Below are 27,267 nucleotides of genomic sequence, written 5' to 3'. Positions count from 1 at the left end.
TAGATACACAGTGACACTTTCGAGGTCTATAATCATGTCCTGCTACACAGCTGCCACATCGTCGTTTCATATCCATCCTCAAGTATAGATGCAGAACCATGCCATGCCTCAGCTTCAAAGACCAACTTTCGTCGTCATCTGAAAAAAAGGAAAAGAGAGAACTCATCAGCCTTGCTTCCTCAGCGAGTCTATCTATCACGTACCATGTTCACACTGCCATTCCTGACATGCCCCGAACTCATCCTCGTCGAACTCGCCAATCCACTCATCTTGGAGGATCCAGTACCACTCTGCCTCGCCATCAAAGGCGTGGGAGGAGAGATCAATAATCCAGAAGAACCATTCTTGCTTTCCTTGTCCTTCTTATCTTTCGTACTGAGACTCCAATTCGAGCCGGAAAACGTCATGGACGACGATCCATTCGCCAGGAGATCTGATCCCTTGGACGAGCTCCGAGTCGCAGCCGGCGCAGGCGGCGCATGTCGTCTTCGTCCTGCCAAAATCCAGGGATGTCGCATAGCAGGCTGAGGTTTGAGTCGTCTGTCTGGATCCCAAGTCAAGCATTTCGCAAGGAAATCCACGAAAAGCTCGTCGTTGCACTTCAATGCTTGAGCAAGGGTTTTGGTATTGGGTCGTCGGCGTTTGCCTTTCCCATTGTCGAAAGGTCGAGGGGCGCCAGCGGTGTCTGCAAGGGGGTGTCAGACACAGCAGTCGGGATATAGTCTTACCAAAGAATAATTTCCTCCTGCTGGATCGATTCACAATGTCTCTATCAGGCACACCCAGCACTTCCATGATACAAGCTAATTGTTCATGTTCATTTTCACCGGGGAAGATCGGTACACCAGTGTAAAGCTCGGCAAGAATACAGCTGATCCCTTCAGTCACGGCTCACACCCTCTGCACTCACCCCAAACTCCACATGTCAATCGCCATGGCGTAACTCATCCCGAGAATGACTTCAGGACTGCGATAGAATCGACTTTGAATGTATGTGTACACTGCACGTCAGATTCAATAGGCGTCAGACACACCCACCCTTTTCAGTCTCTAGACAGCTAGATCCAAAATCAATGACTTTGATGGCGCTCTTGATGGGATGGCACAGAAGAATGTTCTGCGTGCGTTCAGCGTTGAAAACCCCCTAGATATAGACCCCACCTCTGGCTTCAAATCACAATGAACAATGCGATGCGATCTCATCAATTGCAAACTCGCCAGCATTTGGGTCGTAAATCGTCTGATCAAGGTTGTCGAGAAACCGTCAAAATGATTCGCTTTGATCAATTCGTATAGGTTGATACTCAGTAGTTCCGTGACGATACAGAGATGACCGCGAAAGTAGAAATGATCCGTCATTCTGACGACGTTGTGCTTGTCATCTGGATCCCATTCGACCAACTGTTGCAAGATTTTGACTTCCACCAGGGCCTGTGCGTGGAACCGTTTCTTGTTTCGGATTATCTTGACCGCGACGGATTGTCCAGTTTGATGATCTCGGCATTGAACCACTTGACCAAACGATCCTTTTCCGAGCACACTGCCAACTTCATATCGATAACACAGGTGATCTCCAGCAACGATGAGGTAGTCCCCTCGCTCATCATCATATCCATGATTGAAGGTCGCACCCCCGGTTTGAGCGGGCCGAGCAATCCTGGAAGGCGGAGAGTAGTAAATATTGTCAAAGTCGAGCACTTCTCGCCGCTCGTAATCCGACATGGACCCCAGGCGTTTAGATACGAATGCTGTGGCGAGTCAGCGTCAACAACAGCACTTGACAACTCACCTCGCTGGGTCAGCGGCGGCTTCGGTACAATGTCCTGTGGGAACGCGACGATATCCGATAAATCCTCCTTCTTGCCAGCCGCCTTTCTGGCCTTTCGACGTTGGACATATGCGTGCATCTCAGCATCCGCGAGACCCTCTTCATCCTCTGCCGGGCTGGAGGTTGGTGAAGGCATCAACGGTCCAGACTTCCGGAAGGCTAAAGCTCCACCAACAGACGATGAACTGGGCAGTTTGGCCGTGGCAGTGGCAGTGGGAACGACGAGTTTTGAATGAGCCAATTTCGATGGTTTGATGGGTGATGACTGTTCTGACGGCGTCTGACCACCACTGCTCGTTCCCTTGGATCCCCTACGCGTCATGTTTGGTCGAGAAGTGGGGATGCTCTCTCGCGATGCGCGTTTGGCCAGAGACGACTGAGTCTGAGCAGTGAGATTTGAAGAAGCAGTGGGAGGAGGTGCAGGCAGGCCACGACGAGACGCAGGGACCTGCTGGCCGGATGACACGCGGACAGGTTCAAGCCGGTGCTTCTCGTGGCGTTTGGCCTCTGTCCTCGCAGACATGGGAGCCAAGAGATGTGCTCGGTGAGAATTCGAAGCGTTATGTCGATGGCCTTGAGAATTTGCCAGTGTTCCGAATTCAGAGAAGGAAGGTCGAAGTGGTTCCGCGGCAGTCGCTGAAACCTTCTTTCCAAGCGACCCGAATTGACCAGCACTTTTGCTAGATGCCATGGCGGGCGGAGGCATGCCTTGATGGACCATGGAAGGCGACCCTCCACTCGGTCGGTTGGAGATCCGAGGGATCTTTGTCGGGGTGATGGAGGGTAGATCCCGAACTGTCTCTGACAGCTTGAGCGAGTTGCTAGAGGAAGCTTGTTTTATCGGCGGGGATCCAACGATGGCAGGTAGTGTGGTCGGAGGACCCTTGACGGCCGCCCCACCATTGACGGTGGATCCAGACTTGTTTGATTGTACCGATCGAGACGAGAGAGAGCTCTCGATAGATACCTTGGGGTGGATAATATGGATCGTGCTCTGCTGAGATGTCGTTGGAATTCCAGACGACGATCTAATGAGTGCATCGTTGGAGATGGACAGAGTCTGACAATCAGCCCGAGGCACACTGTTCAGTCTCACCTTGCCGCGTTTTCGACCCGACCATCCAGTACTGGATGACTTGGCTTCTTTCGGCTCGTTGTCTACAACTGTGACAGAGGAGGACGTCGATGTCTCCTTGTTGGAAACATGGCGCTTGGTCACACTACCACGCAGCATATTGAGTACCGACTTTTTGGGCTGAGCAGATGTAGAAGGGACAGAGTCGTCCTGTTCCGGAATGACGGAAGATTCTGTGCTCGACGGATGCCGTTCGGAGAGACCTGAAGGTCTGCGGTTGGGTGCTGGAGCCGGAGCACCGAGCCCATCCTCAGGTTTCGGCTGAGACAATTTGCTGACTATGGACGAGGAAGATGTTCGGCGGAAGAACGGGATGGCAGATGGGGTGAGGCGCTTGCTACCGGTACGAGGTAGTTGATTAGGAGCTCCCGGTGTGATACTGGGGTTGGACCTCGACTCAATCCCACCGAGAGGTGGGGATTGAAGTGCAGGCTGCGAAATCTCCCCGTGTTCAATCTCGGTCCATGGAGTCTGAGAGCCTCGGTTATCAAGATTCTTCTCGGCGATACTCATATCCAACATGGACGGAGATGTCAATGGCGCCGCGGCCTCCTTGACGTGCCGAGCAAGATTGAGAGCAGAAGAAAAGGACCACTTTTTGCTCATTCGAGGTCGACGACTCGTGCCGGTCGATGTGGTACCCGTCAATTGCCCGTGCTCATCGACGCTTGACTGACCAGGTCCACTGATGATCGAGGCCTCAGACGCGACTGATTTGGGCGAGTGTACGTCGATCGAGATGTTGGGATCTGGACTCTGATCTGCCATCGTTGGACCCATCGTACCCGCCACATTCATGCCTTGGCGCAAAGACATGAAGCTCTTGGGAAGAGGGGGGACAGGTGGTACCGACTTTTCGACAGAGTCTGAATGCGACAATTCGCTATGTGCTGAAGCTTCACTACTGTTGCTCATCCTTCTGCCGATTTTGTCAGCTCGTCCAGCAGGGGCAGACGTAGGCGGAGTAGTGGATAGTGGCATCGGTCCAGGTGTGTCAGCTGCGCCGATGGAGGGCGTAACAGCGTTTGGTAGATTAGAGTCCCCAGGACCAGGACTATCCATTGCCTCTTCCATCGCGACATCCACCCAAGTCTGAGTAGGTGAATCCCCAGCCTCCGCTCGCAAGCTCGCACTGCTAGGCTTGAGAGGCAACCTCTTCTCCGTCGCCGGTGTGTTGGCCTTGCCCACGGTAAGCGGAGGTGTCTCTGAACGAGTCGGAGTAGTCTGAGAACTCCCAGCCAGTGAGTGTTTCCCTCTTGGCGTCTTGCTCTTGATTGGCGTGAGACCAAGCCCATCAAGCTTTCGTAATGCTTCATCCGTGTCGGGCGAGGCGTCCTGTACCTCATATGCTGTCCGACCCCCACGAACTCGGCCTGAGTCTGATCGCTGTAGCGAAACTTTGCTCGTACTGCTCGGCAGTCCAAACGCTCCGGTAGAAGGTAATCCGCCCGACGAAAAGTTGTGGATTGACCCTGAATTCCGCAAGAACTGATTGATAGATGCGCTTGAAGGACTAGGAGGGAGATGTGAAAAGTCTTTGGGTGCAAAATGCTTGAGGATATCATGATGGGAACCCGAGCTGGGACTTTGACGAGTCTTTGGTGTTCCATCTGGTCTCGTTGAGCTGGATTTCCTCGCTCGCAGTGCGCCAGGAGGCAAAGCGATGGAAGAATCTGCAGAGCTGGGCGGGGTCCTTCTTGAAAAGTTGCGTGGAGCATCGTGCGATTCTTCAATGAATCTGGATTGTTGACGAGGGACATTGCCAAATTCGGACATCAGCGCATCTTCCCTTGGCGCCGCCGATGATGGAGCCGAGGTGAATGCCGCGTAAATAGGTGATGACGGTGGGTTTACATCGCTCAACTGATGCGTCTTCTCCGCGGACGCCTGTCTAGACGCTCTGCGAGCGTAGATCCTGGATCTAGCACTACCCGGCGAAACTCGGGGTGGTGGGGCAAACGGAGCCTGCTGTATAGGCTGAGATCGCCATTCGGGTGGTGGAGGCGCAGCGGCGGTAGGCGGGGGTGGAGCCGATATCCGGTGTTCTCTGACACGTGGAGCTGGGATTTGCTCTTCAGAGACTCCAAGCGAAGCTGCCAATGCAGCCGTCATGCTCGAATCAAAGTCGAAATCTGCGAAGCCTGGATACTCGCCATTCGTGGAATGAACGGGCGGAGGCAGTGTGGTGATGGAAGGGGTAGGTCGAGGAGGAGTTACCGTCGACACGGAATGATGTCGCGGTCGGTTCTCTCGTGGAGGGCTTTCTTCCTTGACATTGTCCATCGCATTGCCTAGGGATGTAGCGAGGCCGAAACCGACACCAAGTCCTAGACCTGTTTGACCGCGTGCCCAACCTCGGGCAGACATGGACGTGTTTGGTGTGATTCGAGGCATAGGCGGCGATTGACCGTAGGAAGGCGTCACCCCAGGCGTTCCTTCTGCCGAGATGTTGGACAACGTACCCCAGCGCGGAGTAGACAGCTCTCCAACGCCAACGAGATTCCGCCTGTCGATATCCGCAGGGTCAATGTAAGGGCTGATCGGGGAGTAAGTGGATTGCGCCGCGAGAGTGGGAGAAGTGGTGTCGGAAGAGGGAGCAGAAGGTGAAAGATGGGATGAGTCAATCCTGGGTTGTCAGCGATGAACATATCGATGCACTCACGCTGCTCGCGAGGCGTCACGCCTGACACTGAGGCGATCCGTTGCCAGTGTCGCATTGGTGACTCGAGCATGTCCTCCGACAGCTGATAACGGAACATTGATCGAGCTGGAAGGAGACGCAGATGCCCAACGGGAGTGTTTGGAATCTTGGTACTGAGCGTAGGCGCCAGGTGGACCAGACATCGTAGGATGCTGTCGCATCGTGCCAGCGAGATTCATGTCAGAGGACGAGTGCGGCGGCTGAGGTAGGGGCCGAGAATCCCGGGAGGAAACCTGATCGTCAGGACACTGCTCGTGATGTGCACTCACCCTTGACCACGCCGATGAATCTGATACATTGCGCCGACCGGCATAATCTCCAAAATCTCCAGGCGGCATGAGACCTTGAATAGCTCCGTATTTCTCCCTATCCACATTACCTGACACCGCCCGTGCAGCCTCTCCCCTCCGCTTAGGACTGAGATCCAGAGCAGCCGGTGCAGGCGCTCGATTGCCCCTGAGGGTGGAGTTGATAGACGATGTAGAGCTTCCCAGTCGCTCGCGATTCGGCGGGGAGCTCATCGATCCGTAAGGTTGAAAGTGTTCACGTAGGGGAGTTTCTGCCGTTCCATGAGTATCCGATGAATTATCCGTGGCGTACACGTTGAACTCGTGTGGCAGAAGAGGTGACTTTTGAGGTATAGTCTGGAGAGAAGTAGGCGGTGAATGGTGTAGTCCAGGGTTGTGGACAGCGGATGAGAACGTGCCATGCACTCGCGGGGAGGAGGAGTTGGACGGGGAAGGACGGGTCTGACTTTGAGAGGTAAAGCTGGTCTCGTTGGAGAACACCGGTAGGTAAGCTGAAGAATCGCTAGCTGGTGACGGTTTTCCCAATTTGGATGGACTATGCCTCGTTATCGTGCCAGCTACCTTGATCGGGCTGGTCCGTGACAGAGACGAAGCCGGTGATGCGTTGAAAGACTGGTTGGGGGTGGAAAAGATATTGGGTGAGTGACTCGCAGCCAAGTACCCAGGATCATTCGGGGCTGAGCCAGCCAGTCCACCTGCACCATACGCTCTGATAGCTCCATCGTCCGATTCAGCATCGAAAAATTGCTCCATGGCGTCTGGAGGAGTTACAACGCCTTCACCTCGAGCAGCTACTTTTCGTGGAGAGCTTCTTCGACTAGAGCCGGTCACCGAGCCAGATCGTGAAGCATATTGTGGATCAGGCGAAGGTCTTTTAGGTTGGTGATTGGAAGGACCAGCTTCATTGGAATGCGCTGACATCCAGGCCCCGGGGAATGAGGGAGTGGAATAGCTCATGGCTCAGCTGAGCAGGTCAGTGGGGATCAAAAGGGCTTGTGTAGGGGAGCGTGCTCACAGAACGACCAACCTATGTGTCGACGCGAGGTCGTGAGCTCCCAATCTCTGAGTTCATTGAGCGAGTTTTGTCGGGCTGACAGAAAAGGGTTGATCGAGGTTGGACAAAGATCTCTGCTGAATGGCGCCGTGCAGCAGAGTAGTTATATAACGGAGCCTTCGCTGAGTCTGTATGATCAAGAGAAGATGTTGACCGGGTCCAGAGTTGACCTGTATGTTTTGTTCTGGTCGCCAAAGCAGGGTTGACCCTTGGTACGCGGTGGTCCGAGCCAAGCGATGGGATTATCGGGTTGTAAGGTGAACGACGAAAGGAGCCGATGGACGAACGTGGTTGCAATGCAGACTGTGGAATGGGGAACCAGCTGTGTCCTAGCTGGTTGAGCCGCCGCAAGATATCCTAGCACCCTATCGAAAGCTTTGTGGACGATGAATTGAATGCTGTCCACCAACGATGTTCCAATGAACCTCGACTATATACCCGCAGCGAGGTAATATATAAATGACCTGACTTTTTATTAGCGTGGATCACACAGACAACGGGGGGAGGAAGAGGGAAGGGACACTCGGGGTAAAATATACTTCCGCTCATGACATAGGGAGTTTTGGTATTCATGCAACGAGGACATGTTCATCCAACAGCTACATGGCATGCATCCGAAAGTCACATCGATTCATGTATCCACTGTAGCCATATGCATCAATGACTATTCCGCTGCTTACTCGACGCTCCCCATATCGGGCATGACATAGGTCTTCACATCAAGGTATGCTATAGGATTAATTCGATTGTCAGTTTAGTTTACGTTACGTAAATGAATTCCTCTCAGTCGGTCGAGCGAACCGTGTTTTGGTCCTTGACATCAACATCCATCCCATTGATCGATCCATTGGACGCTAGGTGGTGAGGGCTCCAGTATGGCTACCGTCTCTGCGTCCGAAAGACAGAAGCTCTTACTCCAACAGGAGATCGCCAAGTTATCAGGTTAGGTCTATCTGTCCATCCATCTAGGTCAACTTTTGCTGATTTGCCGCCTAGGGGCCATATCTCGCCATGCGACGCACTCGAACCCTCATCCCACTTACCATCCTTACTCTCAACCTCGAGGCAGAGCCAGAGGCTCATCCTTCTCCAGAGGAGGAGGTGTGCTGTCACGTGGTGGAGGTCGAGGAAGAGGTCGAGGTGGCTACGCGTTGGATAACCGTCAACTGAACAAGTCTCAACCTACTTCTGCAAACTCGTCTGGCAGGCCCATCGCCGCGGCGCCTGCTCCGACCACCGAACGCGAACTGGGGGAATTATCACCTACGCCAACACCGCCAAATGAGCCTGTGAATGTGGTGCAGGAACCATGGATCAAGGGCACGAGCAAAGGTGGCAATTTGAGCTTGATGACCAAGGAAAAGAGGTGGGGGGTTGTTTCATGATCTCATCACTGCTGAACATCACCACCAGCGAGCACCTTCAGTCCATGCCGAAGAAATCAAGACAGAAGCGATCTCGAGTGCCGCCTCATATTCAGACCTTGTCTTCTTCAACGACATCGGAAGGTCAACGAGTGGTGATTGATGGCATTGTCTTCCAGTTCGAGATGGGCGGACAGAAGCTTACGCGGATTGGAGGTGAGCTCGATGCGGCTACGGAGCTCAATCATCTTCAGAGCTCTCGCCAGCATCCAATGGCCAGTCGTCTACTTCTCACGGTTCACCGACTCGCAAGAGCGTCAATTACGCTGGATCTAAATTCCGACGGACGAGCCGAGGAAATTTGGTCAAATCGTCCACCAAGTGCGTACGACACACCGAAACCCCCACTCACTTGCAGAGCCGAGCTATCCAAGATCCCCTGTCGTTACTTCACCAAGACGGGTGGGTCGGGCAGCAAGTTTGGACGCAAAAACAATTCACTGACCATTGGATTTCTGATCACCTCTGCCCTGCCTGTCTGCCTTAAAATTTCTCATACACTGACCTCTAGGCCGCTGCGATCGCGCGCTGACCTGCCCATACGCTCACAATCCCGAACGACTAGCCATCTGTCCACGTTTCCTGCGTGGTACCTGCCCCAACACCCCGTCCACCTGTCCACTATGTCACAATCCGACTCCGCACAATACGCCCTCCTGTGTCCATTTCCAAGCAACCTCTACCTGCCGCAACGGTTCCTCGTGTCCATACCCACATGTCAGGGTATCTGACGATGCTCCCGTTTGTGATGCGTTCGCCAGAGAAGGGTGGTGCGATGAACCAGCTGGGAAATGTCCCAAGCTACATCTTTGGGAATGCGGAGAATGGAGAGAAAAGGGGATTTGTTCAAGGGGTGACAAATGTGGACTGCGACATGTGCTCCGCGCGGAACAGGGCAAGAAAGCAGATGCCGAAAAGGTCGATGGTCTCGTTCGAGATGTTCATCGCTCTCACGTTTTACCCGTCGAAGGTGGTTTCGATGATGGGACAGAGTTTATCATTCTGGATCAAGGCTCGCCTCCGCAGATCCTGAGTGATGAACATGACAGCGAAGACGATGATGCAGAGTCGAACAGTGAGGCCTCGTCTGATGACTCAGAGTCTTCTTCTTCTTCAGGTGAGCACGAGGCTTCATCAGATGGTGAGATAAGGACGGACGAAGCGGAAGAAGAGGAGGTTTTGGGTGTAGTCTCTTGAGAGCGCCAGCCCATGCCAATTGTAGCCTGTACGTAGTCTTTGGTCAAGATCACACTGTCACGACATTTACGAGTAAAATGTGCACAATGACGAATGCATGGCATGTTCGTCTACCCTAAGGAACCGAGAGCAGCGGGTTTGCTCCGATGTTTTTGGAACTGTTTCACAACGACTCTCATCTTCGACTAGGGACCCAACCTAAATCACCACCATTCCTATCTGATGGAGGAACCCATCCTCCCGGTCCATCATCCCTCGCTGCTCCACTGGGTGTCCATCCTAGATCCCCATCGTCAACAGGCGCTCCATTAGCCTTCTTGTTCCTCCGTGATAATCTCTGCGAAGCATTAAGGGAGGAGACAAGAGTCTTTGTAGGATGGCAAAGGTGCATGAAGTTGCAGAATCTAGTACATGGCATCAGCATCAAATCATGCGCTCTCAGACATTGTCGCTTACCCCTCTCGTTTGCACTCCCCCAGCTCGTTTTGCCTACAACAGGCTTCTCTGAAATCGCTGACGGGGGACAACTCGCAATGTAGTGGACGCATCGCATACCATCTCTCATTAAGAGCGTTGAGCGCTTTCGAAGCTTCGGCCTCCCATTCATATCGAGCGTAGACGTTTCCCATGAGATGGTCTCCAACATTGTCACAGACCTAGCGTGAGTCAGCGTTATAAAAACATTATGATAGCGCTAAGACAGACTCACGTGCATCTCTAACAGGTGGCCATACTTTGCCAGTTCGATGTAAAAGTCCTCGTAGAATCTATCAAAATCCGCTTGAAGTTCTGTCGGTGAGAGGCCTTGTCCTTCCGGTGTGTGACCTGGGTTGTTGTAGACGTTTGGCAGGAGGATGGTTTGGGAGAATTGAGGTTTGATATGTTTTCTAATGCAAGCTGGTCAGCTCATGGCTACGGTAAAGAATATCAGTGGTCACTCACCTGGAACATCGATCGCCGTGTCTGCACGCTCCAATTTTGAGGTAGAAGGAGCAATTCACTCGATCCTGCTCCGTACCGCTGTGTCCTGTTAGCAAGAGCGGCAAAGGGGATGGGTGGGCGGTCGACTCACTAGATATTGGCGAGATGTGAAGCCATTTTGAGAATAAGACTGGCTTTTGAAAGAGCGTCACTCAGTAAGCTGGCAACGTAGTGTCTGGAAGAGTCCTCTATAGCTGTCTATAGCTGTAAATAACCCAGAGTTATAGATCAAGCAGACACTTCGAGCCAAGGTCTGAAATTCAACACCAAGTGTCCGACAGAATTGATTTGTCAGCATTCCCACGGAAGATTCTCGCTCCTTCAACCTCGCCGCCGCCGAGAGACCTGGACACCGGACCCATGACGTGGTGTGCGGTTCACGGTTGAGCTACTGGCTTCACATTTGCTGCATCATGGCACCGAGATCATTGGGTGAAGAGCATCTGGCGAAAGCAGAGAAGAAAGCCTCGTCCTCTGTAGGGTGGTTCGCGAGCTCAAGTTCAAAGTGGGAGGAAGCGGGGGATCTGTTCCAACAGGTGGGTTGTACGGGACTGGACAAATCAGAAAGATGCAGGTGCTCATCTTTACTCAGGCTGCTAATGCATTCAAAGTCGAGAAAAGATGGTCAGAATCCGGAGCTGCATTCGAGCGGTCAGCTGAACTCTGTCCAACAGTAGGGACAAAGCTGATACTTCCTTCAGAGAAGCGGCCTGTCGTCAACATGCCAATGAAATGAACGATGCCATGAATGCATTTCACAATGCTGCCAAGAGCTACAAGAAGAGCGAACCCGAGGGTAAGCTGAAAATCAGTAGAGTATATGCTCATCTTCTCAGCCGCCGTTACCGCTCTTCACCAATGTATCAAGCTCTTAGTACAAGCTGGTAATTTCCGCCAAGCCGCCGACAGGGAGAAAGAGGTGGGTGTCTACACTTCAGAGCTCTACTCATTTTCTTTTGTTAGATTGCCGGGATCTACGCTCAGGATGGTTTGGACGTTGCCAAAGCGCGAGATTCGTTCGTACGCGCTGGAGACTGGTACAAGCAAGAAGATGCGAATGCGTGAGACTGGGAGACGCGCAGGGTAATAGGAGCTAACGCTTGCTGCAGTACTGCCAATCAATGTTATCAACAGGCCGCAGAGCTCTCTGCTGGACTACAAGACTATCAGCGATCCATGGAACTTTACCAGATCGTGGCAGATTGGTCTCTGACCAGTCCGTTGACGAAATATTCCGTTAAAGAGTACTGGCTCAGAGCAGCTTTGTGCTCCATGGCCACAGGTGTGAGTCGATGCAGGTCAGCATGGGGCATCTCAATACTCATTCACGACCCAGGACCTCGTAACCACCCAGCGTCTATTCGATACCTTTGCGAAAAAGGACGTCACGTTCCCATCCACTCGAGAAGCCAAATTCGCGCATGAACTCATGCAGGCATGCGAGGAGGGCGATGTCGAACGATTCATGGCTCAAGTGTATCAATACGACCAAGTCACAAAGCTGGATAATTGGAAAACTGAGATCTTGTTGATGATTAGAAAGGCTCTGGAGCAGGAGGAGGGTGGATTAACCTAGAAGAAGGGTTTTGGGGCAGAGTAGGCTGGATAGGCTGGACCGATAACTTTGTCTGTAGCTGTGATGTAAGATTGGCGTGAGATTATTACATGCAGAGAGAGCCACGACGAGCTTTGGTCTCGCAGTTTCACCTTATAGATCCCCCTTCAGGAGGTCCCGAATGCTATGACGCTTGAAATGCTATGATTCTATGACAAGTTCCCTTCTGGTCGCTCTGGCTACCCAAGCACCCTTCCCCGTGATCAGTGCGCTCCAATCATCACATCTCTTGAAGCATCTGACGAATGACCTTCAAGTCACACCGCCTCCTAGTCCTTCTTGCCCTCACCTGAAGCGTCCTTTCTGGGCCTGCCTCGGGGCTTTTTGACTACAGGTTCAACAGACTCGTCGACCGCCTTTTTCGGCCTTCCGGGTCCTTTTTTCATGGGTTCACCATCAGGTCCAGAGGTCGAATCAGCCTCTTTGGATTTGGTAGGCTTGGGAGTCTCGTCCGCAGTCTTCTTGGGCCTTCCGGGTTTTCTCTTCAAAGGTTCACCCTCAGATCCGAGGGCCTGAGGAGCCTTGGTCTTGGAGGTTTCGTCCGGAACTTTCTTAGGCCTGCCACTTTTCTTCTTCTCGGGAGTCTCGCTCGGCGCTGTCTCGCTCGTCGCTTCAGTTTCGGTTCCGTTGAGTATAGAGGTGATGACCTCTGGAATCGTTTCGGTCAATGGTTTGTGAGGTGACTCGGAAGATGAGGTTTCAAGCTCGGTCTTGGACTCCATAGTATCTTTGGTGGCGGGTGTAGAAGTCGATTCGGCGGTCTCGGCGACATCAGGAGTCGAAGCCGATTCGGTAGTTGCTGAGAGAAAGGGAGTGGATGTTGAGTCTGCGGTTTTGACGGCATCGGGTGTGGAAGACGATTCGGTAGTCGCTGAGATAACGGGAGTGGATGTTGAGTCAACGGCTGTGGCGACATCAGGAGTGGAAGTTGAGTCTGCGGCTGTGGCGACAGCAGGAGTGGATGTGGATTCGGCGGCTGGGGAGATATCAGGCGTGGAAGTGGATTCGGCAGTTGGGGAGACATCAGGAGTGGAAGTCGAGTCGGTATTTGAGGAGACGCCGTCGTCTGCCGTGACCGAGGTCTCTGGCGAGGACTGCGTGGGCAACCCTGCAGCATCGCCTCTGGACTTGGACGGATTCGAAGACTCAGCATTAGGTGTTGATTTGATGTCTCCAAGGGGAGAAGCCGCTTCCCCTGAGACGTTGGGAGAGGAGTCTGCAGCCTGGGAATGGTCTGACGACTTTTTGGAGCTTGCATTGACTCTCGTCGATGCCCTTTGTGCTGATTGGTGGTCCGACGATTCCTCGGAGCTTGCAGTGACTTTGGTCGATGATGCCCTTTTTGCTGGTTTGGCTTTCGCCTGTGAGGCGTTCGCAACCTGAGGGGGCGTTGAAGCAGAAGCTCCTCCATCCGTTCGGACCCCCGCCGCCGTGGCATCCTCCTCCTGAGCAGGCTTCATGATCTGATCGGTTTCCGGCGTGACCTCCTCCACATCAGCAGGCGGCTTCATGATCCGATCTGGCTCCGCGGTGGCCCCCTCCAGAGCAGGCTTCATGAGCCGATCCGCCTCCTCCTTCCCTGCCATCTTCTTGAGAAGCTCGTATGCTCTGTGACGGATCGCATCCGAGTTCTGCGTGGGAGCTTGGTCCAATTCCATCTCTAGGCTTTCGATTTCCTTGCTGCCGAATCCATAATCGACCCACTCATGCATCTTGACTTTCATGGTGATCCCACCCAGAGAGTTTCGGGCAATATATCGAAGCCACAAGTCAAGCGTCTGAGGACTGGTATCGTACACCCTGATCATTCGCTTGAATGTCAACTTTTGAAAGTTTTCCTGAAACTTTTTGTGAACGAATGGTGACTTGGGGACGGTGATCAATTCCTTGGTTCTCGGGAGTCGGTCCGGTCGACAAGCAGGCATGCCAAATGATCGAGCGGAAAGGTAACACCATTGCGAATAGAATTCCAGGTTCTCGACAAAATTTGCGTGCATTTCTAGCGTCGCGACGAGGATACCGTGAGTCTTTGGGATGGGCTTGGGATTCGGCAGCGTCGGGCGACCATGTGAGGCGCTCAAGCCAGGATGAGCGTGCGCATAATATTTGCTGACCAGCTTGTCTCGTTTACCCGCCTGGCTCTCTTGAGCTGGGGTCGCCACGAGCAATTCTCTGCCCTCATCGATCTCCTCGGAGAGCTCCTCGGTTGATTCAGAGGGCTTTGCTCGATTCAAGATAGATGAAGAAGAGGATCTAAAGCGAGGTGGGTGAGTACAAGCGGTTAAAAAAGCTCATAGCTTCAACTCACAGAGCTCTAGATGCACCTTCATGACGAGAAGAGCTACCTATCGATCGACTTGCCAAGCCGGCGGAGCCAGCCATCCACTTTGTCGCCATCGCGTATGAATGAAGATGGACAACAAGATTATAGAACTCTCATGTCTCGTACAATTTAGGTCGAACCCAATGATTGAGCCAGTGTGGGAAAGCTGGAGCGGAATCAAAACCCACCAGCCAAAAAGAAATGTATGGGAATTCACGTGGGTTCTATAAGCGCGACCTGCTCCGGACCGTGTACGTCGGAGGAGGGCTGGAAAACTCGCAACTTTGTTGAAGGGTCTATCTATACTTTGACCATAACAAACATCTTTGTATAAGTATAGGACTCGTCGGGATCAGCGTGCCTTGTATATCGGACACAGGAGAGCGCGGATACAATAGGCAATAGTGTCTATTTAGACCTCGCAGATCCCTTGGCGTATAGGATCGCCACTCCTCCAATCTATACCAGGTCGTATGGCTTCATAGCGCACGATGACGGTGACAGGAGCGACGACTGTCCCAGTGGCTACTACGTCGTATACTCCACCCTTCAAATATGTCACGTCATACCCTCCGCCTGTGTTGATCACGGGTACAGTGACTGGTGAGTGCCGCCTGCTCAGGCTAAACTGACGTGACCACGTCAGGTCCTGTAAATGTGAGACGGAATCTATCGTGTGGTCTGGGGCAAAAGACGGGACTGACACTTTAGCAGAACAATCCCACGAATGGTTATGCACCTGGAACGGAGGGTGACTCCCAGTATGCCTGGGCTTACCTGAATGCTCATATGATGAGGTGAGTCACCCTCCCCAACTCCGATTCGCTCATTCCCCCACGCAGCACACCGTCATATCGCTATGCGTACATCTTATGGATGGCTTTTGCGTTGATAGCCCTCATCTACATTGTTGCTCATCATGCTCGTCTGGGTAGAGGATCTGTACCGGCGAGCCTCAGTAGATGGAGCATGCGGCGCCATATCGTAGGATCAAAGAAACCTGGGAGACGGAACAGGGCTCTCCCTTCAAATGGGGTGCTCTCGGTCGGAATCTTGCTCGTCGTCCCCGTCGTCGCATTATCGATTATCGGACCAGACTATATTGCGCCTTGGGCTTCGACGTTCAACTTTACAGCTCGAGCGTTGAAGATTCGCTCATCTGCGACGGCGCCATCCGTGACGATTCAAAAGTCTCTGTGGACTCTCGGATCCCGAATGGGCTTCATCGCATTCGCCTTGATGCCTCTGGTTGTGTTATTGGCCCTCAAATCCCCTCCCGTGGCTTTCTTGTCGCTTCGTCCCACAGCCCAGCTCTTTGCCGACAAGCTCGCCACTTTGCATAGGATCACAGCCTGGCTCATTTGGGCCATCACAACGGCGCATGTCGTGCTCTGGACGGTACAGCTGTTTCAAGATCAATATCAAGGTATCCCCACTTGGGTCTATCTCTGGGGCAATTACCGCTTCATCTGCGGTGCTGTGGCATACTTTGCCATGACAGCGCTCATGGTGATGTCACTGCGACCTGTCCGGAAACACCGTTACGAGTTGTTCTTCGGCTCCCATGTCGTGCTTGTCATCATCACGATCGCGGCGTCTGCGGCTCATCATCCGGTCCTTTGGTACTGGATGGCGGCCGCAGCCGGACTCTGGCTGTGCGAAAGAGTGACCAGATACCTCCGCTTTGCGTATATCAACAAGCTGTGGGGTCGGCGATCGTCCAAGACACATGTAGCTGGGAGACGATACCAGGATATCGGAGGTCATCAGTACGATGGAGAATTGGACGTCAAGCAGCCCGTCGATTTTGGCTATCACAATCCCTACTACGGTGCCGAAAAGTTGAATAAGACTCTGCCGAAGACGCCGCGAAATGTCAGCGGATTGACGCATCACAGCCAAGCTGAATTTGCGACTCCACGCCAGACGACGGGATATTATGATGACGAGCAATTACCGGATCAGCAGGCTGGTCCGTTCGCCGACCCCTACCGCCGGCGACAGCGACCGACATCGTTTTCAACCACTACCACGAGCGTTGAACGAGACACGCCAGCGTTCCCCATACAGGAGGAGTTCCCAGCTTCTCTTGGTCGTGGTGGTCTCCCCTCCTCACATCCTATTGACCCTCCGCTACAACGACGTCCTCTTGCAATCCCTGTCGGCTACGCTCAAGCGCAACTCTTGCCTTCGCGTACTATTCGTTTGACCATCAACGCACCTCGTCCATTCAGATGGGCAGCTGGTCAAAGCTGTCTGCTTTACCTGCCGGAACTGTCCAAGACGCAATCTCATCCCTTCACAATCATCAACAATAGTGGCGAGCATGAGATCGTCATTCTCGTCAAGGCTAGAAAGGGACTGACACGGAAACTTTACGATCTCATCCGTGATAGATCTTTCCAAGCCATGGGCTCCAAGGAACCGTACGATAGACACGTCTCTATGGCGTCTATCGGCAGTGTGAGTGTCGGTGGACGGACCGGTATGTCTGCCCCTCCCGTTCACGTCCGAGCTTGGGTCGATGGGCCATTTGGATCGGCTGGACGTGTCCCCTGGCATGAGTTTTCCACAGTGACCATCATCTGCGGTGGTTCAGGCGTGTCATTTGGTGCCGCCGTGTGTGACTACGTCTGCCGAACCATGGCCGAACGTATGGGTCAACAAGACTCCAAGTATCGAACGAGACGCGTCCGTTTCTGCTGGGTCGCCAGAGAGTACGCAGAGATCGCTTGGGTCGCTGCGCAACTGTATCGATGTACGCAAATGGTGGCAGCGGACAAGCTGGAGATCAGCATCTTTGTCACTCACTCCCGAGGCAACCCATACGATAGTCTCTCTCGACCTCAGCCTGGATTCATGCGACATGAGAGACGAGGCTCCGCCGACAGCGCCATGAGTGACATGTCGGCGTCGGTCAATGGGTCTTTCGAACAGGGCAACGAATCAGTGTCGTATGCGGACGTCATAGACCTGACCAATTACGATGACGAGGAGGATGTCAATGATCCAGCCGAGCAGCAATTCTCTGATCGACTACAGCATCAAGGCAAAGTTCAACGCGCAAAGAGTCGAAAAGCTTACAGAGTGCGAGGAGAACGGACAAGCTATGTGCCGTCTGCGTATCCTCCAACTCGTCCATCTCACTTGGCCTATGGCGACGAAGGACACGGACATTTCCCCCGAGGACCTCGATCCATGTACGATGATGATGAAGCAGCCTCCTCACGTCACCCGCTCTCGCATCACGAAGAGATGGATGCCGAAAAGCAGTACGCCCTGGCAGCTCAAGGAGCTCCGCAGGCCTTGCTCAGTCCTGATACTTCCAAATTCCAGCAAGACGCCATGCCTCCAGATCCACGATACGCATTCCCGCCCCCGTCATCAGGTCATGGCATGTCTCGGAGTGGCTCTTCGGGCCCATTCAGCCATCAAAACCCATTCTATGGTGGAGCAGAGCCTTATAGCGTGGGACAAGATCTCTCCCATCAAGCCGCCGGACCATTCCACACGATCGCGCATGCTCGAAACGATTCGTATCGCTCCATTGCCGATTCCGTGGGTTATGACCCTTTTGCCACCCGCGGCGGGCCAATGGGTACATCCTTTGGTCGGGGAACCTCATCTCCAGCGCCCTCTATTTTCCTAGGTGACGATCAACACTCCATTGCTGGTGATTCTATCCGACATCTGTCGGCTCAGACTCCCAGATCAGGCAGTATGGTCTACCTCGCAAACCCGGAGAGCGGGGATGGCTCGGCTGATCCAGGTTTGTGGATCGACCGAGCGGACTATCACGCTCTGAACGCCATGACGGAAATGGCAAGCGCAGGGAAGCCCAAGCTGGCTACCGTGTTGGAAGAGGAGATTTCGAGAGCAGAGGGAAGGATGATCGTCGCCAGTGAGTTCGATGATGCGCTTCTTCTTCACCTGAGATCGATCCTGACTGACCTTGCTTCCCCAGCTTGCGGTCCAGTCACACTCAACACTGTTGTTCGAAACTTGGTGGCGGACAGTATATCACCATCCCGTATACGACATGGCGACAAACGAGGACACGTCGCCATCTATAGTGAAGATTACGAGACGTGAAGCGTTCTGATACTGTAGCAACGAATTATTACACGTGCTGTGACCTGAAACGATCATGCGACGTAAAATTATGCATCTCATTGCCTTGGAAGAAGAATACAAACATGGCTACTGATTCCATAAGGTTCATTTACTTCTTCTTTCTCATCTTAGCCAGCTCAGACGGATCAGCAGCGGTATATGCTGGTACAGGCAGAGGATCTTCCCCATCGTAGAATACAGCAGTGACAGGCACACGACTCCGCTTGATGACTTCAGCCGGTCGAGATCCTTCGATCATATTGCCATGATGGTCCAGTTTGACCTGAAGATGATGATGATGATGATCAGCAGAGGCGGCGACAGGACCTGACATCAGACTCACCCCGGCAATATTTTTCAAAGCAGACTTGGTCGCATTGACCCATCGCGCAGCAGGCTCCAACGTCCGCTTGGGCTCATCCCCAAAATCTCTTCGAATGAGAAGCCCTTTGTCCCATCGCAGTGTCTTGTCCCCATGATTCCACTTCACTTTTTTCAAAGGTCTCGCAGGGGTAACAAAGTCATCATCGTCGCCTCTGAACTTGAGCACTCGCTCGACCATTGTCGTTTTAGGCTCATTGTCCTCGTCATCCGCTAAGCTTCCATCTGATCCCTTGAGCCGACGTTTGGCTCGTTCCTCTCTGCCTGCCCTCTTTTCTGCCTCATCTCGATCTGCCGTCGTTCGAATCTTGGAGGTAGGCGACGGCGGTCGAGCTCCTGTCTTACGGACTATTTGACGGTCAATGGCGCAGATATAAACCTCATTTCGCGCCGTGTGTCGGGTCGTCAATGCTTTGAGCTCCTTCTCAGACATCAGTGGCGCAGTCTGCGGGGCGGTAGCGGCACTGGGTTGTCGAGAAGCCGTTTTGGTCGCTGCCGTTGTTGGTTGACGCATGGATCGTTTGGGTCGCGGCGACTCGTGCGACTCATAGCTGCGTACCGGTGGAAGTGGTCCATCCTCGACTTTGTCTGCGGGTTTCGGTAGCGACTCGGGCTGTAATGGTGCAGTAACGGCGACAGCTGCGACCGGCTCCTCTGCAGGAGATACGGACAGATGTTGAGCTTGCACATTCTCGGGAGGTGTCTCCACACGCTCAGAGATCTGGGCCGGTGGTTCAGTCACTGTGACTGCCTCGTCCACAGGTGGCGATATCCTGGCCACCTCTGTGGGAGGCACGCAGACGTCTGCGTCGACCGCGCGTTGCCAGCGAGCTTGCTGCTGTTGAGCCTGATAGCTGCCTCCGAGAGGTCTATGGTGAATGGCTCGACTGGGCGTTCCCAGCCTTGAAGGTGTTCCAAGCTGCAATCATTTAGTCACGTACAGATCAGCACTCTCACCCTTCTGTCCAGCACAACCGGTGATCCGTAGCCTCTCTTACCCGGTCGATTCGGCGAACGGTAACCTTGCCTGACGGACCCCAAACTGGATCCGCCACCTAGCTCTGGTCCCGCATGACCAAGGGAAAACACAGGTGCGGTGGAAGGACCTCCAGGTCGAATCATGCGAGACGGTAAGCCAAGTCGAGATTGAGTGACGCCAGTGCTTGCTATCAGAGATCTGGCGAGCGTCGGCTGATTGGTGGGTAATGGCCGCTTCAAAGGATTGACATTCTGGGGTGCCGGTGACACGGGACGAGGAGCGGCAAGTGGTGCAATTGTTGGCTGTGAAGGTCTAGGAGGCTTGTTAAAGACCGGAGGGGGATTGGTCAATAGAGCAGCCGGCTGAGGAACACTACGCGGTGCCAGTGGTTGCCGAGGTGGTGCTGCTGCTGCACACGCTAGGGGTTTGAGTGTAGTGGGGTTGCTCGAGGCAGTACTTTGGGCTGTTTTCTGGATCGGCTTAATACCATTCACACCTCCCCAGGCACTCGCAAGCGTCGGCTGAGCGAAGCCTGGTGCACTAAAAGTCCTTGGGCGGGCGGCGGAGGCATCCATCTTCTGTTCCCTTTGCATAGCATTCGTCGTTGTCGCTTGCTTTGGAAGATCCACAGGTCTCGTGCCTGTAGGACGATTTGCGAAGGACGAGCTCGAGATAGTCCTAGAACTTGGCATCGAAGGACCTGTACGACTAGGCGGTCGATTGATCCCGTTGCCGTTCAGCCGGGTGGGCGCTGACTGAGATGACGAAGACACTGCTCGTTGAGGCGGCCCGATCGAAATGGTGGTGGTCGGTCGATCTTTGAAGGCGGCATCCAATCTTTCGCGAATGGCCACAGCTCTAGCGGCGGTTCTTTTATCAGTATGAACCGAGCCTGGGATGGTTATTGGTCGGTCGACGGAAGCAGCCACAGCAGACGAGGAGGTCATTGCAGACTTGAGCATTTTGCTCTTGGTCGCTGCGCCGAGACCAAGTGTGTCCGCCAATTTAGGCTGAGCGGAAGGAGTGCCAGCGCTGGCAGGGTAAAGACCCGCTGGGGAAGACGGCGTCTGCATGACGTCTAGACATTTTGTGGGACTCAGAAGAGAGGCTAAGCGGAGTGCCGCCACCGTCCTGTCGCCGGACCCAGATGGACTGAAAGCGTCATTTTTGCCAAACGCAGGTGAGGTCGGCAGGTCACGGAATGGAGAGTCGCTTCCTGCTCGGATACTGAGAAGATGATGTGGGAGTTGCGGGAGGACGACGGGACCTGCTCTGGCTACTGGCAAAGGGGAGCCCATGCTGTTGGTGAGGGAAAGAGAGGCTGGGTCTCCGATGATGTCACCTTGGGATACCTCACCTTGGGAGCGGAGGTCGTCGATGGACTCTGCGCCATTACCTTGATCATTGAAGCACTCGCCCACGACCTCCGCCAAATGATCCGCCAGAGTATCTGCCTCTATGTGTCCCTCCTCTTCCTCATACCCCTCCGCTCCGTCAAGAGATCCAGATTCCACAGAATCGATCACAGGCTCAGGCTGGTCGACACTTGTGACTGATTGGTCCGCCGTGCTGAAAGTGCTCAGTCCTGGATGGGTCTGCTGCGAGTTGTCCACTGGATCAGCAAAGTCGGACAGGTTAAGACCGCCCATGTCTAGCTCGGTATCGAGTTCTGAGCGTCAGAATGATGGCAGAACAATCTTTTCTCACCGTCATATTCCAGTAGCTCTTCGTCGGTCGTGTCTTTGTCTTCCACACCGCCCATGATATAGATTTGCCCTTCAGTGCTTGAAACCATGTCGTCCGCATACACTTGACTGAGACAAGATGGCCCAACATTCTCTTTGTCGCTGTCCCCGTCCACTTCGCTCCCTTCCTCCGCTTCGCCCACCGCGAGCTCCGGGGGTTTAATGGCAATGGCTCTAATAGGGGTCGATGCTGATGCGGAGTAGAATATCGTCCTGCCAGACGAGGGTGAGGACGAAGATCCATCATGGTCGTCAGACGGAAGGCACTGAACATGAGGTGATTGCTCGCATGTCTCCTTGCGTTCGTAAAAGCCACCATCCCAGACCTTGTCCTGGATGTTTCCTTGTAGAGGCAACAGAATCGTTTTCCGTCTGTAAAACTCTCTCGAATCTCTCTTCTTCAACTTGGAAGGCGTCGATTTGGTACGGCGATCAAGGGGAGGGTTGGAAGAGGAATGTGGGGATGCAGATGGAGACAATAAAGAGAGTTTGTGAACCAATGTAGTCTCGACGTCTTGATGAGTGCCCAGAAAGACTCCATCTTCGTCGTCTGTACTATCTCCATTCACGGATTCTGCTTCAGAGCATGTTGCGGATGAGTTTGGGGACATGTCCCGGGGTTGGAGTGATGTGGTGGTCGTCTGAGTGTGAAGGTGTACTGCAGAGGCAGTCGCGTGCTGTCCTGCTGAGGCTGGTACCATATCGATATGCCAGCGAGGTCCCATGCACTGTCACTGTGGACAGAGCACGCACGGTGAGTAGCTGTAAGTGAGGTCGTTGAATGGCATCCATCCGATTCTGAAAGTCAATCGCGACCTTGTTTGTCTCAAAATCAACATGACGTGGCATAGAAGGAACTGCCAAGCGAGGACGATTGATAAGGCTGGAGGTGGTCTGAGCGTAGCCTCCCTTTGGTGAGGAGCGATTTGATACATCAGAACATCCAAGACTCCCGTTCTCTCTCTCTCTCTCTCCATATCATTCACTCACATACACCTTCAACAGTCGTTCAGCATGTTCTATTCTGAAGAATTACTGAGCAGAAAGAATGGAGCGTGAGTCGAAGCGTTTGTGGCACGCGCGCGGTGGCGGTGGGAAGAGGCGTAGGCATTTCTGGCTGACACCATCATCGGCTCACAGATTCAGCATCGTGTGGTGAGTCATGAAAGCTCATGCTGATGCTCTACGGCCGCTGACTCCCGCACAAGGCTCGTGGCGACCATGGGTCAGGGGTCGAAAAAGATCACCAGAAAGGACCTTCACAGTGTGGATCTGCCCAAAACTTGCGAGTTGATTGCAGAGCCTCCGGAGCCAATGGCCTTACGACTGAGTGGGAATCTCTTGGTCGGCGTCGCAAGGTTGGACAAGCATTGCACTCGCCGATCTGACCTCTTTTTCACAGGGTGTATAAAGGCAACTACGATGTTTTCTTCTCAGTGAGCCGTGCGTGGACACTGGCGTCTAATCATCCAGGATGTCACCGACTTCCACACCCAGCTCCGACGTTCTCTAACTGTTCAAGCCGCCTCGGCCGGTGTGCCAGCTGGAACGACTAGTATCGACCTTCCTGGGGAGGGGAAGAGCCGGTACGCAGGGAGATAGGACGACGCTCACAACAGCAGCATCGATTATATCACGTTTGAAGATCTAGATCTTTCGTGGCAAAGTGTACTCAACACGGAATTCGGCGGAATCGTAAGTTCCTAGAAGGAGATGCGACCCGACGCTGCAGGACTGGAGGAGACCTCCCTCTAAGCGACCCGCTCGTGACGAATCTCTTCTCGACTCGCTGCACGACCCGCAAGAGGGTGTTCATGGTGGGGAAGAGATGGAGGGTCCTCGGGCCAAGCGAGCTAAAAGTGAGACCCCAGGCGTCTTGCGGTCGTAAACTCACTGGCACAGTCTCCGCGTCGCCCTTGGAAGCTCGAAGCAAACATCAAACCGTTCGGCTCTCTCAACAGAGTCAGCTGAGCACTGGACATTATGATGTAGAATTCAATTTTGGTCCGGACGATGGGGGTGTCTTGGATATGACGACTGACAGCGTTGCCCTACCTGAGATGCCCTCAAGTGATCAGCCAGCTGACGGAGAGGTCGACAAGTGAGTCAAGGCTGGACGAACGGTCACTGAGTTATCCAGTGGGGGAGACATGGTCGGAGGAGGAGCGGTCTTTGGGGGAGAGATGTTCGACGTGGATCCATTGGCCGATATCGATGTCGTTGAGCGCGAGTTGGCACCTGAAGAGGGGCATCTCGACGATCAAACGGAGAAGGCAGAGGTTCCAAAGGCCAAAAAGCAGAAACGACTCGCCTTTGACAAGGTCAGTGCCGGTTAGGACCGCGGGAGCTGAATGAAGAAGGAACTCGAACTCGACGATCATGCTTTCACGACCCGAGCATATGATCAAATGATGGGAGCCGCTCGTGCGAACGCACTCGAAATCGAAACGAGGAAAGCCACCAAGGCTCAGGTCGATGAGCTGCTCGGTGGACCTAATTGGCTCAATTGTGAGATGCGATATGTCACATACTGATACCCTCACAGTCATCAATCCCGACATGAGAGTCTTCTTTGCGGCCATCACACACGTCGGCAAGTACCAGTGGCAGCTCGAAGCCGACTTTCGCAAAGTCCGAAGACCGTCCCCCGCTGTGCCTTCACCAATGATGTATCCTGATCAAGGTAATCAGACAATGGACACATTCGATGACTTTGGACCCGGATTTGATGTAAGTACAGTACGAGGGGTGTCACGCTGACAGGCTTCAGGAGCTTGTACTGCCTCAGGACACTGCACCTGCAACCGGGACGACTCATCGTCAAGCCGTGCGTAGAATCACCTGCGTGAGATCACGGTAAAGGGCTGACGTAGAGAGAAGAGCGTGGAGAATGCACGGGCTGAGTCGAATGTAGGCCGGAACGAGCCATTGCCGGTAAGTTGAGCGACATTACAATGAGCTAGTTGATTGCTCGCTGCAGTGGCAGATGATGGCGCCCTCCATTGGAGGCAGCGAAGCTCGTGGTGGGTCAGGCGGGGTGGTGAGAGAAGAGCTGACAACGAAAAGTGCATGACGGACTCACTACTAGCAGGAGAGGCAGTGCGCATCTCCGTTACACCGTCATGACTCCTCAAGAGATCCGGTGGGGTGAAACTCACCGTTCGAAGGTCTGACTCCTGTAGCATCCGTCGAAACGTTCAATCATCATCAGGAAATAGGCCTTTTACCTCCTTTGATGTCCGACAAGCAAGGTCAAGATCTGCATCTGTTCTGGCTCAGCGAAATGGAGACCAAGACGTGAACATGTTGATCGGCGGCGACGATGATCACGGGGAACTGGACCGTGAGTGCCGGTCGAAAATACGCTGAAGCTCGTCAGTTCCGAGGGAGAGTCAGCTGGATATTACCGAGTCTCAAGCCATGGCGCGAGACGTCCCGGAGGCATTCCAACCAGAGATGTTGGCAACCATTGAGAAGCAGTGTCGAGACTTTCTGAGGTACATTGAGTGCAGATACGGTGCTGATCCTAGCTTTGTCGAGGCTCGATCCAATGATGGGGAGGACGAGATTGAGCTGTCAGAGCTGATTCCCGAGACCAGCTCCAAGGGTGTCGCGTCCATTGGTTTCGTGAGCAGACTGCTTGGAGAGATTTAGCTGATTTTTTCTTAGTACAACTGTCTCAGTAGGTTGAGCCAAGCCTTCCAGCTGCTGACCTGCGAGCTCTCGTCACCAAACGCCTCTTGAAAGTCGAGCAGCCCAGCGCGTGGGGACCCATCACCATCAGCCTTGCCACATGAACCAATACGCCATTTTTACGATCGCACACATCACTTTTGACATAATATACCCCAACAACGTGAATCCGGGACGAACCGCCATGCCTGCATCGGCTGGTATACCGACACCATTTTCGACATTTGGCTAGAACGCCTCTGTACATTAGACATTGCCAGTCAGGTACCGAATATCGCATTCGCATGCCCATCATACATCCATGCACCCATCCATGCCAAAAGTTCATATGTCCTCATGCGTCTTGCCGATGTCTCTCAAACCAGCTCCGCCGATTAGATTGCCCATGGCTTCGTCCTTCAAGCCCATGCCGGATGGCTCCATCTTGGCGCCATCCAATGGTCGATCTGATCCCATCGTAACGCGTGGCGACCATGTCTTGGTATCTTTCTTTGACTGCGTCGGTCGGATGACATCACCAAAGACCATATCCCGATCAGACATGCCTTCTTTGAGCTTGAGTGTTTTCTCCGCCTTTTGAGCCGCCACTTCCTTTGCCTGCTCTTCTTTCCGTTGGATATAGCTGTGCACGCATCAGGACGGTGTACAGTGGCAGAACTCACAGAGCTGTTCCTGGTATTTTCGCGGGATTACTACACTGTTTCAATCGCTTGTCAATGTCCTTGACCGTTTTGCGATCAAGCTCCGTCTTTCCAGTCTCGATCATGGCCTCCAGTTCGACAAGTATCTCGACAAGTCGACCCTTGGTCAGACCGAATGTTGTCTCCCCATTCTCCTCGTACTTCCATTCCAGGTATTCGTCGACCAATCCTCTGTCCGCGAGTCTTAATGCGGCCAAAGAGATTTGTGAAGGCGTGAAAATGAACTCTGCATCGGTCAGTCGAGATGCTGAGAGAAAAGTCAAAGCTGATGAGATTGATTTCTTGACTGCTTTTACGTCTGCCTTTGGCTTGGTCTGGGGATAGTCAGGACTCGAAGTAGTACCGGACCGCCCACCTGAAGATCCAATGCCCAGCCTCTGAGAGCCTTTTCAGGCGTTCGCACCCAGAATTGAAAGCTCAGCGATTGTGACACGACAAACTCTGTATCTATGATCTCTTGAGCGTCCAATTTTGCAAATTTGGGTGTAAAGTGTTCCATCAAGACCGGATAATTGGTCGTCTTCGCCGCGAGATAGATACATGTCGGCCTGCGGGGTCGTCAGCTTGAGCGCACGAGGCAGTCCCACATGATGATCCTGGGATGCCATTCCATGACGCTGTTCTTAAGATAGAATCGTTTCAAATATGACATGGCCGTGGACTCGACCACTTCTGGAAGTCCAAAACCCTGACGTATGATGGTAGATGCTTGAGAGAGGTAGAATCGGAGAAGCAGCTGTTCATCCTGGACCGAGAGGTAGGACGTCAGTGGAGGTGGATCTTGAAAGTCATGACCGAGTTTCTTCTGAGCTTCCTGAAGGAGTGTCAGCAAGGAGGGATAGCTCGCCCACCTTCTCCAGCTCCGTATTCCTAGTAACAACCTCTACGCTCTTCTTGTTCAGCGCTTCTCTCAACGAGGTGAGCTGGGACGGAGAGTATCGCCAATCGCGGTATTGAGATGACTCATGATATGGTGATGGCCCCGCCACGAGTGTTTTGCTCCATGCCGAGGAGCTCGAGGCTTCTGCTTGCTCATCAGCCATGGGTCTATAGGTAGAGAGGTCGGGTATATAGGTAGAGAGGTCGGGG

At 53.4% G+C, this 27,267-nt stretch overlaps 9 protein-coding genes across 9 annotated transcripts; 4 read left to right on the top strand and 5 right to left on the bottom strand.

Annotated features, from left to right (window-relative positions):
- Positions 1–188: 188 nt before the first annotated feature.
- On the bottom strand, positions 189–6,929 carry BD324DRAFT_607700 (hypothetical protein; the record flags this gene model as incomplete). The annotated part of the gene is made up of 9 exons (XM_022014077.1): positions 189–685; positions 729–871; positions 911–1,001; positions 1,039–1,117; positions 1,162–1,748; positions 1,790–2,888; positions 2,925–5,589; positions 5,626–5,897; positions 5,934–6,929. The coding sequence occupies 9 exons, from the start codon at positions 6,927–6,929 to the stop codon at positions 189–191; spliced, it is 6,429 nt and encodes a 2,142-aa protein (XP_021873267.1).
- Positions 6,930–7,774: 845 nt separating this feature from the next.
- Positions 7,775–9,742, top strand: BD324DRAFT_619574 (hypothetical protein). Its single transcript, XM_022015183.1, has 6 exons — positions 7,775–7,968; positions 8,023–8,392; positions 8,440–8,606; positions 8,645–8,771; positions 8,809–8,852; positions 8,962–9,742. The coding sequence occupies exons 1-6, from the start codon at positions 7,902–7,904 to the stop codon at positions 9,645–9,647; spliced, it is 1,461 nt and encodes a 486-aa protein (XP_021873266.1). The 5' UTR covers positions 7,775–7,901; the 3' UTR covers positions 9,648–9,742.
- Positions 9,743–10,917, bottom strand: BD324DRAFT_619566 (splicing factor). The gene is made up of 5 exons (XM_022015182.1): positions 10,720–10,917; positions 10,590–10,667; positions 10,357–10,534; positions 10,104–10,303; positions 9,743–10,051 (listed from the first exon to the last, which is right to left on the bottom strand). Exons 1-5 carry the CDS (start codon positions 10,743–10,745, stop codon positions 9,823–9,825), a joined length of 711 nt encoding a protein of 236 aa, XP_021873265.1. The 5' UTR covers positions 10,746–10,917; the 3' UTR covers positions 9,743–9,822.
- Positions 10,918–11,041: 124 nt separating this feature from the next.
- On the top strand, positions 11,042–12,204 carry BD324DRAFT_649476 (soluble NSF attachment protein; the record flags this gene model as incomplete). The annotated part of the gene is made up of 7 exons (XM_022017995.1): positions 11,042–11,164; positions 11,221–11,279; positions 11,330–11,424; positions 11,465–11,547; positions 11,592–11,689; positions 11,738–11,912; positions 11,965–12,204. 7 exons carry the CDS (start codon positions 11,042–11,044, stop codon positions 12,202–12,204), a joined length of 873 nt encoding a protein of 290 aa, XP_021873264.1.
- Positions 12,205–13,961: 1,757 nt separating this feature from the next.
- BD324DRAFT_569374 (ribosomal protein S10 domain-containing protein) lies at positions 13,962–14,288 on the bottom strand (the record flags this gene model as incomplete). Its single annotated transcript, XM_022013046.1, has 1 exon — positions 13,962–14,288. A coding segment is annotated over one exon (327 nt), but the record flags the coding sequence as incomplete, so codon positions are not given.
- A 516-nt stretch (positions 14,289–14,804) lies between these two features.
- On the top strand, positions 14,805–18,727 carry BD324DRAFT_619556 (hypothetical protein). Its single transcript, XM_022015181.1, has 5 exons — positions 14,805–15,169; positions 15,213–15,223; positions 15,281–15,363; positions 15,409–18,467; positions 18,531–18,727. The coding sequence occupies exons 1-5, from the start codon at positions 15,058–15,060 to the stop codon at positions 18,656–18,658; spliced, it is 3,393 nt and encodes a 1,130-aa protein (XP_021873262.1). The 5' UTR covers positions 14,805–15,057; the 3' UTR covers positions 18,659–18,727.
- BD324DRAFT_329513 (hypothetical protein) lies at positions 18,724–22,568 on the bottom strand. Its single transcript, XM_022012505.1, has 4 exons — positions 21,747–22,568; positions 20,018–21,708; positions 19,023–19,979; positions 18,724–18,962 (listed from the first exon to the last, which is right to left on the bottom strand). Exons 1-4 carry the CDS (start codon positions 22,507–22,509, stop codon positions 18,789–18,791), a joined length of 3,585 nt encoding a protein of 1,194 aa, XP_021873261.1. The 5' UTR covers positions 22,510–22,568; the 3' UTR covers positions 18,724–18,788.
- A 230-nt stretch (positions 22,569–22,798) lies between these two features.
- On the top strand, positions 22,799–25,581 carry BD324DRAFT_649472 (Rec8 like protein-domain-containing protein; the record flags this gene model as incomplete). The annotated part of the gene is made up of 19 exons (XM_022017994.1): positions 22,799–22,839; positions 22,925–22,939; positions 22,993–23,142; positions 23,187–23,220; positions 23,258–23,370; positions 23,407–23,479; positions 23,517–23,643; positions 23,687–23,885; positions 23,925–24,105; positions 24,145–24,292; positions 24,330–24,514; positions 24,555–24,611; positions 24,665–24,718; positions 24,765–24,807; positions 24,851–24,926; positions 24,967–25,127; positions 25,164–25,411; positions 25,454–25,466; positions 25,505–25,581. 19 exons carry the CDS (start codon positions 22,799–22,801, stop codon positions 25,579–25,581), a joined length of 1,995 nt encoding a protein of 664 aa, XP_021873260.1.
- Positions 25,582–25,801: 220 nt separating this feature from the next.
- Positions 25,802–27,221, bottom strand: BD324DRAFT_576899 (putative cyclin-dependent protein kinase regulator; the record flags this gene model as incomplete). The annotated part of the gene is made up of 5 exons (XM_022013223.1): positions 25,802–26,099; positions 26,140–26,492; positions 26,534–26,726; positions 26,766–26,992; positions 27,030–27,221. The coding sequence occupies 5 exons, from the start codon at positions 27,219–27,221 to the stop codon at positions 25,802–25,804; spliced, it is 1,263 nt and encodes a 420-aa protein (XP_021873259.1).
- Positions 27,222–27,267: the final 46 nt, after the last annotated feature.

This window comes from Kockovaella imperatae, assembly GCF_002102565.1.
Source record: "Kockovaella imperatae strain NRRL Y-17943 chromosome Unknown BD324scaffold_3, whole genome shotgun sequence".
NCBI lineage: Eukaryota > Fungi > Basidiomycota > Tremellomycetes > Tremellales > Cuniculitremaceae > Kockovaella > Kockovaella imperatae.
This window is presented reverse-complemented; position numbering and strand designations above follow the sequence as displayed.